The sequence below is a fragment of the Astatotilapia calliptera genome, chromosome 3 (assembly GCF_900246225.1).
Source record: "Astatotilapia calliptera chromosome 3, fAstCal1.2, whole genome shotgun sequence".
In the NCBI taxonomy this organism is placed as follows: domain Eukaryota; kingdom Metazoa; phylum Chordata; class Actinopteri; order Cichliformes; family Cichlidae; genus Astatotilapia; species Astatotilapia calliptera.
In genome coordinates, this window is record NC_039304.1 from 3,265,546 (window position 1) to 3,277,950 (window position 12,405).

General features: G+C 42.4%; 1 protein-coding gene across 43 annotated transcripts in view; it reads right to left on the reverse strand.

The window, feature by feature from the left end:
- Positions 1 to 12,405, reverse strand: part of ank2b (ankyrin 2b, neuronal) — a 154,564-nt gene that overhangs the window by 6,925 nt on the left and 135,234 nt on the right. For 27 of the 43 annotated variants that reach the window (XM_026159507.1, XM_026159612.1, XM_026159602.1 and 24 more), the window contains 5 exons: positions 12,156 to 12,233; positions 11,891 to 12,022; positions 11,637 to 11,774; positions 11,183 to 11,417; positions 10,760 to 10,820 (listed from right to left, as the gene is read on the reverse strand). In XM_026159507.1, coding sequence (XP_026015292.1) covers positions 10,760 to 10,820; positions 11,183 to 11,417; positions 11,637 to 11,774; positions 11,891 to 12,022; positions 12,156 to 12,233 — 644 coding nt within the window. The other 16 variants (XM_026159410.1, XM_026159293.1, XM_026159350.1 and 13 more) reach the window with 14 other exon arrangements.

Below are 12,405 nucleotides of genomic sequence, written 5' to 3' on the forward strand. Positions count from 1 at the left end.
GTTACACTTTTTTATGTCCAAGTGACATAAAAGGTTACGTTAATGAAAACTAGTTACTCTCTGCTGGATTTCATGCTTTCAGTCTTACCCTTTGAGAGGCTAGCTTGGTCTTTAGATCATCAACACTAACAGGCTGGGTCTTCTTCTGCTTTCCTTCACCATCATTAACATGTGAGTCTTCCTCACAGACGGTGGTTTGTAAAGTTGAGAAGCTTCCAACCTGGGATCCGGGCTCCATCCATTCTTTGTATGACTGAAATTCTGGTTGTAATTCTTTCATTTCTTGCCACTTAGGATGTTCTTCACCAGACTTATCCCCAATTTGAATTACTAACGGTGACATCGCTATTGGGCTTTTGATAAGTAACGATGAAGATGGACCAGAGTCTAATTCCTCCTCTGATTCCGCAGTTTCAGGGCTCAAAGGTCGCGAAATATCATTAATCCAACAATCAACAGGCAAGGCCACAAACTCAGAGTCTGATGCAAAAGAAACCGGAGAAGATGATCTATCTACTGGAGTAGCATTCATAAAATAAGATGACAATATTCTCATAAATTCAGGTACCGGTGAGTCAGGTAACAGTTGTTCAAACTCACCGAGAGACGACACAGATTCAGGTGAGGATGGTCTGTCACTACCAGCAACTTTTGATGATTTGACAATCAACTCGTACTCTGAGTCTGAACTCTGTGATTCAGTTGACGATGACTCACAAATAGTGCTGTAAGCCTCCAACGACTCTGTAAACTGAGGGATGGGAGAGTCTGGAGACAGCGGCCTGTTCTCATTGAACTCTGGCATTGATTCTGGAGATGATGCTCTTTTGTCAGCCATGTGTACGGCAGATTCAAATGACACAGGTATGTATTCAGAGGACTCAGAGGATAGTGGCCTGTCTGTCTCGTTTTGATCATCAAACAGTGGAACTTCCACAGATGATGGTCTGCATTCTACAAAGTCAAAGTCTAAATTCAGTGGCATATGATCTGAACCCAATGCTAAAGGTGACGATGATGATCTGGGAAACATTACACATTCTGACAATGCCACTGTAAATTCTGGTACTGGAGAATCTGGTGAAAGTGGTCTGAACTGACTGACTGATGTCACAGGTCCTGGTGATGGTGCTCTTGCATCTAACACCATGACTGCATTGGGGGACATGGAGGATTCTGGTGAACCTTCATCCTGTGTTTCTGCCTCAGGCAATTCAAATATAGACTTTCCCTGTCTGTATGGAAGTGCTCGTGAAGAGAAAATGTGTTCAGTCATAGGTGGAAGTGACTCTGCCTCCTCTGAATTTTTATCCTTTTCTGTCCGATTTTCGTCATCTGTTTCACTTCTCTCGTAGTCCATTGTGCTGTCAACAAACTGTGTAAACCTTTTTTTACTATGCAAAGTTTCTCTGGCACACTGAAGATGACTTGCTTGAGAACTTGGACTCCATCGCTCAGCATCATCAGCGAGATTATACTCAGTTACCATAATTAGTGATTCTTTAGGGTCAGGTGGGTCTTTTGATTCATTTAAAGATGATCTGGATGCAAGTATTTCCTCCATATCTAATACTAAAGATTCAGGTGATGTTGTTCTTTCTCCCGTACAGAATGGAGCTGAAGCCTGGGATAAACTGTCAGAATCTGAAAAGTCTAATGGTGACATGTTTCTCACACACGTGAAAGTTTCCACAAAACTCTTTGTGAAATCGGGCACTGGTGATTCAGACCCCAGGAGTTCGTCATATGATCTTTCGGACTGCGCTGACAATGCTCTCTTGGTAGTGACTCTTGCGTTAAATGGAGAATATGTCAGATCACAGTCCAGATCTGAAAACAATGATGATAATGATTCAGAGGATGAGCTGCCATAAAGTGTTCCTGCTGCTGGAGCCTCAAAAACATTTTGTGCAAACCAAGGGAGAGGTGAGTCTGGAGAAAGCTTCTTGTGTTCATCAAATGACTGAGTAGATTCTGGAGATGCTGATCTAATGTTTCCAAGTAGCACTAATGTCCCAGGAGACATGGGCCTGTATTCTGGTATAGATTCAACAGAGAGCGGCCTTTCTTCTGTTTCTGATTCTACTGATTCAGGAGAATCTGGTCTGTTCTCAACACAGAAAATTGTGGACATCAAAAAGTCCCTCACAGCGTACTCGACATCTGATTCGATGGATTCAGGAGAGGATGAGCGATACCCAACATTTACAATGACGTGTTCTGGCATTCCTGGTGTGTAATCGGGTATTGGCGAGTCTGGTGACTGCACTTGGTACTCATCTCCAGATGCTACCGAGCCAGGTGAAGAGCATCTCATGTCATGAACTAGTGAGCTTAAACTTATAAAAATATATTCATCGTCCGAACATGTTGACTCATGAGATGCCGATCTTTGTACAAAGACATTTTTGGGTACTCTAAACAGTGTTTTCACAAAGTCAGGTACAGGTGAATCAGGTGAAAGTTTATCTGATGATAGAGATTCAGGAGAAAGTGGTTTACCAAGTGTTGGGAGGTCTATTTTTAGGTCTGAAAGCACTGACTCAGGGGACATGGACCTTAAAGCACTGTGAGACTCACGAGGTAACTGAATGGGTGAGGCAGGTGAAAGGGGTTTACAATGATCTTCTGACTGAGTTGAATCAGGAGATTCTGCCCTGTCCTCAAACATCTGTAAAATCAGAGGAGCATATTCTGTTTCTGAAGCCACTGATTCAAGTGACGATGACCCGTGAGCTTTGAACTCAACATTAGTTTCTGGCAAACCCCGTCTGAAGTCAGGTACAGGGGAATCAGGAGAAAGACTTGTGTATTTGCTCACAGATGGTAAGGATTCTGGAGATGAATGCTGGCCTTCTGGGACCGTAAGAGAATATAACTCTGTTTCAAAATCAGATAACACAGATTGAGGTGAACAAGACCTGAAGTCTGTATATGATATTGATGATTCTAGATCTGGTCTAAATTCAGGAATTGGTGAGTCTAGTAAAAGTTTAAACTCTGATGCAGCTGATTCAGAAGATTCGGCTCTGTCCTTAAAAAGCCCTGTGGCACACAAATCTCTCTCTGAATCTTCATCTGAATATACTGATATGGGTGATAAGGGCCAGTGTTTGACTTCTAACATAGTGGTGTACTGGGGTAGTGGAGAGTCAGGAGACAAACATCTGAGGTCAGACACATCTGACTCTGGTCTGTCCTTAACATCAGACATCTGTGAAATCAAAGGAGCATATTCTATTTCTGAAGTTACCGATTCAGGTGATGACAACCTGTGACCACTGGCATCAACACAAGAAAGAGTGGAATTTGGTAAATGACCTGATTTGTTTAGAGAGCCACTTGATTCAGGAGAAGATGATGTGACATTTGCCATTAGTGATACAGGTGAGGAAATTCTATACTCTGATATAGAGTCAAAGGTCAAAGGTTTCTCTTCAGTTTCTGATTCTAATGATTCTACAACAACTGGCCTATCTTCAGTATCAAGTAAGCGGTTAGCTAAAGATGAATACTTAACATCAGACATAACTGTTGATCTAAACTCAACAAACGATGGGTAACGTTCAGCTACTCCTGACATCACCTGAGGTTCAGATGAATCTGGTGATTGAGTTTGACTTTCGTCTCTAGATACGCCTGAATCAGGCGATGGAAGTCGGCGTTCATCTGTCATTGATAAAAATCGACCCTCTTCAAATTCTAAATCAGAAAAACAAACAGATTCAGTTGAACTGGACCTGCATTCAGCATTCGAAACACTTGGGGGCTGAAATATAAAATGTTTGAATTCAGGTATAGGTGAATCAGGGGAAAGTGTCCTAAATTCATTTTCAGAATCTGGTGTAAGTGATCCCCCCTTCACCTCAAAAAATTGCATGTCCAAAACTTCTAAGTCATTGTCCAGCATGAAAAATGTAGGTGATGATGACCTACTTCCAAAAACTAACACACCTTCTTCTATATCTGGGTTAAATGGTGGTGGTAGAGGAGAGTCTGGAGATAGAGGCCTAAACTCATTAATGGATGCCCTTGAGTCAGGAGACCATCTTCTTATTTCGGTCACTAAGTCTTCAGGTGACATGGGCCTATATTCCATGACTGACTCTGGTGAAAGTGGCTGCAATTCAGTTTCTGAATTGAAAGACCCTGGACTGCCAAGGATGCAGGACTCAGCAGGACTAAATTCTGATGAAACTGAAGGTTCAAAAAATAAAGCAGAAAATTCCTTCTCTTCCACATCTGAATCGAGTTGAATACATTCTACATTGGTCCCAGTATCATCAACTATTTCAGCTCTGTTTACAAAACTTTCTCCTACATAATGAGGATCATACAGCTGACATATCATCTGGTGTGCCCTAAATGTTTCATCAGCTGCTGACATCTTGTCTTCAAGATTGGAAGCTGATTGAGGTGAGTCTGTTCTCTCATTTGTAAAGACCACTGAAGTTGAGAAGCCATAATCAGTATGTGAAAGCAATGACTCTGGTTTGGAGGACCTATATCCAAAGGCAGCTGTGTGCAATTCAGGTACAACAGGTCTGAGGTCTTGTAAGGGGGAATCAGGTAAAAATGGAACGCTTCCATCTGCAGATATTACAGAAACATGTGATAAAGGCCTCCTTTTGTTGTGGTCTAATCCATCAGTTGACACAGCTGATTCTGGTAAAGATGAGTGACACTCTGAAATGTTAGAAAAGTAAGGGAAAATCGGAGGAACTGGGGAATCCGAGCACATGCCTTTCAAAGAATCTGGAGAATCTGTAATTTCCTCCAGCAACAAAGACCTGTTTTCTGACTTAGAATCAGGTGACAATGGTCTGTCCTCTGAATCCTCCAGAACATACTCAGTTTTTGTTCCAGCATACTCAAAAAACCCAGTTTTACTTGTCTCTCCGACATAGTGATGATCATGTATTTGAGAACTTAGCTTCCAAAATTCAGCACCATAAACAAGTTTATCGATGGGCACTTTAACCTTCTTTAAGGACTTACCACTACCAGCAGTCTCTGTAAACTCTGTGATTCCTGATTCAGGAGATTTGGGTGTCTGTTCAGTACAAGTTATGTCTACACTTGATTGTTGAAGTAGTGACTTAGAAAGTAGTAATTTATGATCACTAATTGAAATTGATTCAGTAAGGCCTGTTTCAAATGTCGGCATTGGAAAGTAACCACTGTCTTCTCCAGAAATTTCAGAATAAAGAGATGAAGGTCGAACTGCAGAGCAAAATGATAGAGCTGAGTACTCATTCCTTGACGAAAGCAAAACGGGTGATAAGGGTTTTCCAGGAGTAGCTGTAATGGCACATAGCGGCATGTCTTCATCAACAGAATCTGGAGATGAAGCTCTGTTTTCAGAGAATAATGGTTCCAGAGAATCAGACCCATACTCTAGATCAGAGCAGAGTGAATCAGGTGATGAGGACCTTTCCATTGTAGCTGTAACATAACCTTCTGGCAAAGCTACTTTAAACTCTGGGATGGGTGACTCAGGTGAATGCGGCCTGTCATCATCAACAGAATCTGGAGATGAAGCTCTGTTTTCAGAGAATAATGATTCCAGGGACACAGACCCGTATTCTAGATCAGAGCAGAGTGAATCAGGTGATGAGGACCTTTCCATTGTAGCCGTAACATAACCTTCTGACAAAGCTACTTTAAACTCTGGGATGGGTGACTCAGATGTAAGAGCCATGTCACCATCAACAGAATCTGGAGATGAAGCTCTGTTTTCAGAGAATAATGATTCCAGGGACACAGACCCGTATTCTAGATCAGAGCAGAGTGAATCAGGTGATGAGGACCTTTCCATTGTAGCTGTAACATAACCTTCTGACAAAGCTAGTTTAAACTCTGGGATGGGTGACTCAGATGTAAGAGCCATGTCTTCATCAACAGAATCTGGAGATGAAGCTCTGTTTTCAGAGAATAATGATTCCAGGGACACAGACCCGTATTCTAGATCAGAGCAGAGTGAATCAGGTGATGAGGACCTTTCCATTGTAGCCGTAACATAACCTTCTGACAAAGCTACTTTAAACTCTGGGATGGGTGACTCAGATGTAAGAGCCATGTCTTCATCAACAGAATCTGGAGATGAAGCTCTGTTTTCAGAGAATAATGATTCCAGGGACACAGACCCGTATTCTAGATCAGAGCAGAGTGAATCAGGAGATGAGGATCTTTCCATTGTAGCCGTAACATAACCTTCTGACAAAGCTACTTTAAACTCTGGGATGGGTGACTCAGGTGAATGCGGCCTATCATCATCAACAGAATCTGGAGATGAAGCTCTGTTTTCAGAGAATAATGATTCCAGGGACACAGACCCGTATTCTAGATCAGAGCAGAGTGAATCAGGTGATGAGGACCTTTCCATTGTAGCTGTAACAGAACCTTCTGACAAAGCTAGTTTAAACTCTGGGATGGGTGACTCAGATGTAAGAGCCATGTCTTCATCAACAGAATCTGGAGATGAAGCTCTGTTTTCAGAGAATAATGATTCCAGGGACACAGACCCGTATTCTAGATCAGAGCAGAGTGAATCAGGAGATGAGGATCTTTCCATTGTAGCCGTAACATAACCTTCTGACAAAGCTACTTTAAACTCTGGGATGGGTGACTCAGGTGAATGCGGCCTATCATCATCAACAGAATCTGGAGATGAAGCTCTGTTTTCAGAGAATAATGATTCCAGGGACACAGACCCGTATTCTAGATCAGAGCAGAGAGAATCAGGTGATGAGGACCTTTCCATTGTAGCTGTAACAGAACCTTCTGGCAAAGCTACTTTAAACTCTGGGATGGGTGATTCAGGTGAATGCGGCCTGTCACCATCAACAGAATCTGGAGATGAAGCTCTGTTTTCAGAGAATAATGATTCCAGGGACACAGACCCGTATTCTAGATCAGAGCAGAGTGAATCAGGTGATGAGGACCTTTCCATTGTAGCCGTAACATAACCTTCTGACAAAGCTACTTTAAACTCTGGGATGGGTGACTCAGATGTAAGAGCCATGTCTTCATCAACAGAATCTGGAGATGAAGCTCTGTTTTCAGAGAATAATGATTCCAGGGACACAGACCCGTATTCTAGATCAGAGCAGAGTGAATCAGGTGATGAGGACCTTTCCATTGTAGCCGTAACATAACCTTCTGACAAAGCTACTTTAAACTCTGGGATGGGTGACTCAGATGTAAGAGCCATGTCTTCATCAACAGAATCTGGAGATGAAGCTCTGTTTTCAGAGAATAATGATTCCAGGGACACAGACCCGTATTCTAGATCAGAGCAGAGTGAATCAGGTGATGAGGACCTTTCCATTGTAGCCGTAACATAACCTTCTGACAAAGCTACTTTAAACTCTGGGATGGGTGATTCAGGTGAATGCGGCCTATCATCATCAACAGAATCTGGAGATGAAGCTCTGTTTTCAGAGAATAATGATTCCAGGGACACAGACCCGTATTCTAGATCAGAGCAGAGTGAATCAGGTGATGAGGACCTTTCCATTGTAGCCGTAACATAACCTTCTGACAAAGCTACTTTAAACTCTGGGATGGGTGATTCAGGTGAATGCGGCCTATCATCATCAACAGAATCTGGAGATGAAGCTCTGTTTTCAGAGAATAATGATTCCAGGGACACAGACCCGTATTCTAGATCAGAGCAGAGAGAATCAGGTGATGAGGACCTTTCCATTGTAGCTGTAACATAACCTTCTGGCAAAGCTACTTTAAACTCTGGGATGGGTGATTCAGGTGAATGCGGCCTGTCACCATCAACAGAATCTGGAGATGAAGCTCTGTTTTCAGAGAATAATGATTCCAGGGACACAGACCCGTATTCTAGATCAGAGCAGAGTGAATCAGGTGATGAGGACCTTTCCATTGTAGCCGTAACATAACCTTCTGACAAAGCTACTTTAAACTCTGGGATGGGTGACTCAGATGTAAGAGCCATGTCTTCATCAACAGAATCTGGAGATGAAGCTCTGTTTTCAGAGAATAATGATTCCAGGGACACAGACCCGTATTCTAGATCAGAGCAGAGTGAATCAGGTGATGAGGACCTTTCCATTGTAGCCGTAACATAACCTTCTGACAAAGCTACTTTAAACTCTGGGATAGGTGACTCAGATGTAAGAGCCATGTCTTCATCAACAGAATTTGGAGATGAAGCTCTGTTTTCAGAGAATAACGATTCCAGGGACACAGACCCGTATTCTAGATCAGAGCAGAGTGAATCAGGAGATGAGGATCTTTCCATTGTAGCTGTAACATAACCTTCTGACAAAGCTACTTTAAACTCTGGGATGGGTGATTCAGGTGAATGCGGCCTGTCACCATCAACAGAATCTGGAGATGAAGCTCTGTTTTCAGAGAATAATGATTCCAGGGACACAGACCCGTATTCTAGATCAGAGCAGAGTGAATCAGGTGATGAGGACCTTTCCATTGTAGCCGTAACATAACCTTCTGACAAAGCTACTTTAAACTCTGGGATGGGTGACTCAGATGTAAGAGCCATGTCTTCATCAACAGAATCTGGAGATGAAGCTCTGTTTTCAGAGAATAATGATTCCAGGGACACAGACCCGTATTCTAGATCAGAGCAGAGTGAATCAGGTGATGAGGACCTTTCCATTGTAGCCGTAACATAACCTTCTGACAAAGCTACTTTAAACTCTGGGATAGGTGACTCAGATGTAAGAGCCATGTCTTCATCAACAGAATTTGGAGATGAAGCTCTGTTTTCAGAGAATAACTGTTCCAGAGACACAGACCCGTATTCTAGATCAGAGCAGAGAGAATCAGGAGATGAGGACCTTTCCATTGTAGCTGTAACATAACCTTCTGACAAAGCTAGTTTAAACTCTGGGATGGGTGACTCAGGTGAATGTGGCTTGTAGTCATCAACAGAATCTGGAGATGAAGCTCTGTTTTCAGAGAATAATGATTCCAGAAACACAGACCCGTATTCTAGATCAGAGCAGAGTGAATCAGGTGATGAGGACCTTTCCATTGTAGCTGTAACAGAACTAGCCTGAAAGATCCTCAGTGAGTGGGAGGAATCCGATCTAAACATGTCTTCAAGCAATACCACTTCTGGCGCTACTGGTCTACATTTTGTTTCAGAATGACGTGATAGGCACATGTTGCAAAAATCTGATGGTAAATCAGCAGCTTTATCTTCAACAGGGTCTTCTGAATCAGCTAGAGAAGATTGCGGCCTGGTTCTATAAGAGTGGCAGTTTGCCACCCCTACATACTGTGGGTCACAGATTTGAGACATGAGCTTGCAGTGGTCTGCATCAAAAGCTAAACCACAGACTGGTATAGAATGTTGTGTTAAAGATGAAGATTTGTCCTGACGTGGTGAAAATACCAAAAACTCGTTCTCTACATCAGCACTTTCATAAGCTGCTGTTTCAGGCATTTCAACATTTCCCTCTTCTACACTAACTGCTGTTTGAATCACCAACAGCTGCTCATTATCACTTACAGAGCCAAGAGAATCAGGAGATACTGTTCTTTTCTCAAAAAGCAATGGCATAGCCTCATACTCGGTATCTGACAGCATAGATTCTGATGATGATGATGATGATGAGTGGTAATGAATGGTAACAGGATGATTCACACATGATACATATTGTGGTATGGGAGAGTCTATGGACAAGTCTTCATTTAATGTCACAGACTCAGGGGAGTACGATCTAATATCTAACATTGCTGAGTCTGGAGACATTGGCCTGTATTCGGTTAGTGACTCTGGAGAAAGCGGTCTTTCCTCAGTACCAGAAAGTGAAATGATAACCCAGTTGCCAACATATTCAGATACTAACTCCATTGGTGTTGCTGGTTTGTTCTCATTTTCAGGTACATTCTGTCCGAGTGACAGCATGTTTTCAAAATTATCCTCATCATCAAGATGACCAGTCTGATTTGTATTTTGGGTTTCATTCATGCTACTCGTGAATTTCACATCAAGACTGCCTGTATAAGGAGTGTGGTGCACATCACTCTGAACCACAAACTCTGAAATGTCTTTATCAGCCTTTGTTTGCCTGTCACCTGCATGAACCTCATTGTTCCTGACTTCTTGCTTTGTGTAATCAGGGGAGTAAGCTGTAGGTAATAAAGACACATCCTCACTATCTGAATCCACAGTCTCAACATTGCCTCCATACAGGACCTTATAAAGTCGGCATGAAACTTCATCCATGTGTTTTGGGGCCATTTGTTTTGCTTGTGTGCTTTCTGTCATCAAATTGAGGGGATAAGAAGGGAGTACAGTAGTAGGTTGAGTGGGAAGCATTTTTTCACCAGCATGTTGTTGTGTAAGGCGTAGTTCTTCATCAGTTTCTGTAAGTTCCATCAACAGTTTCTGAAAGTCTTGCTCCACTTGCTCACACTCGATCAAACTGTCTCCAAAATCAGTCATTGACAACGGTCGACTTTTGCATACACCTGTCTGAGAACTGTCGGATGTCTCTGCCCAAGGCAATGGTGACAAATGATGAGCTTTGTCTCCAGAGTGGGGTCTTTGCAGACACTCTAAGCTCCAATCCTCTCCTCCCTCTGCCCCCTCATCTTCAGCAGCCCCTTCATGGTCACATCGTTCAAAAGTGGGGAAGGTGGACGTTGGGGTAACTTGGGCACATAACTTGGGTGCCCCTTTGTACATGGGGTGTAGCACATGGGATCGGAGATTATAGGGAGAGGTGCAGTACAATGTGAAGAAAGGACTTACTTGTTTAAAACTGCCAGTTTGTACCAAGTCTGTCATTTCCTCATATGTTCTTTGTGATAAGCTGCAAAGAAAAGAAAATGTAGAAATGCAGTGCTGAGACAAATGACCAAAATAACCCAGTATCGGCCTAATCGCTCATATTACTGTAAAAGAATATATTTCACAAGTTTAAGGAAATTAAACCGACAATATTTAATGCATAGTAGTAAAAACCGTATTAAGTTTGCAAATCTGTGTCAAAACGATCACTAAAAAGAAGTAATAAAGGAAGCATCTTAGCAAACTGCTTTTAACCTTAGCAATGTGTTCCTTGTTTCTCTCTGTTGATGTGCAGAACAGTTGCAGAACATGTGCACGGCTGTCAATAAACAACTAGATAATGTGGATGGGGTGACATTAAACGAAGCATTCAGAGTAACTCACTGTGTTGTTTCCATCTCTTTTTGTGGCTTGTCTTTGTGAACAGTTCTAAGAAGGCCTGCTGCTGTGGAGTCTGTCACCGGTCGTCCTGTTGTCTCGTGAAGTGATGACAAACTGGATGAAAGGTCTTCTGCTGAAACTATGGGAACCTGTTGTCCTGAGCGTGGACTCTTTTTTGCAGCCTCTGTACGCTTGCTGATCCTGGGGCTGTCCATGTCTTCATGAAGAGCAGCGAAACCTGATCGGGCACACAGGACAGGAAGGGAAATTTTAACCTCTCAACAGCCAACAGCTCACGGTCATATCACATTGAACAGAAGTTAAATGTATTTTAGCAAGTTTACTAGATTCTAGTAAACGTCTAGTAACTAGAAGACATCACCTAATCTCGTGCATGAATCTTACAGTTTTCCTGTTTTAGTATTGTATACTCAAAGTATTTGGTTAGCTTGTGCACCTTCACTATGGTCCTGTGCTATGGTCCACTCGATTTCTGCATACGTATGTGAGGTTTCTTCTTCAGACGTCCTGCTTTCAATAAGGTGAACAATATCCATTCGATTGATCTTTGTCAGTCTTTTGATAAGTGTTGCTTCTGTTGAAACAGAATAAAAGTTTCACTTCAAAGCTGACAACAAGATTTCTTTACTTATTAAGTAAAAAGCAATAATTCTGAGAAATGTGTACCAACTACAGGAACTAAACACTGGCCTGTGGCAAGATTTCCCTCCCTCTCTGTCCAGACTTTCAGAAGAGCATGGCTTTGGTCTTGAAGTGAGTTGGGGTTTCCAGTTCTTATCTCATTGATCCTCTCCTCACTGAAGTCAAGCTCCTGTGCTAACTCTGTTGGCGAGAAGATGATACAGTAACAATCGTGAATATTTGAAGATACATTTGAATGTCTGGTGTATCTTGAGGGCCTGCCAACTATGCATTGAGCTTGAGCGCTTCATCGCCGTGATGAGGTGTCACTCACCCGTCCAGCTGAAGCCAAGGTGGTCAGCTATAATGGCCAACCGTTGCTCTTTTCTCTCTGCTTCATCCTGTGGATCTACTGCAAATACCACCAGACAGCCATGAGCGGTCAGAACCGCAATGTGTTCCAAATGATATGTTCACAAATATTAAAAAATAAAACACCTTCACTGGCTTTCTTTTTTGTGTTCTACTAACGATGTCTTCACATAGGATTAATTAAGGATCCAGACCTATACCCTAGAGCATGA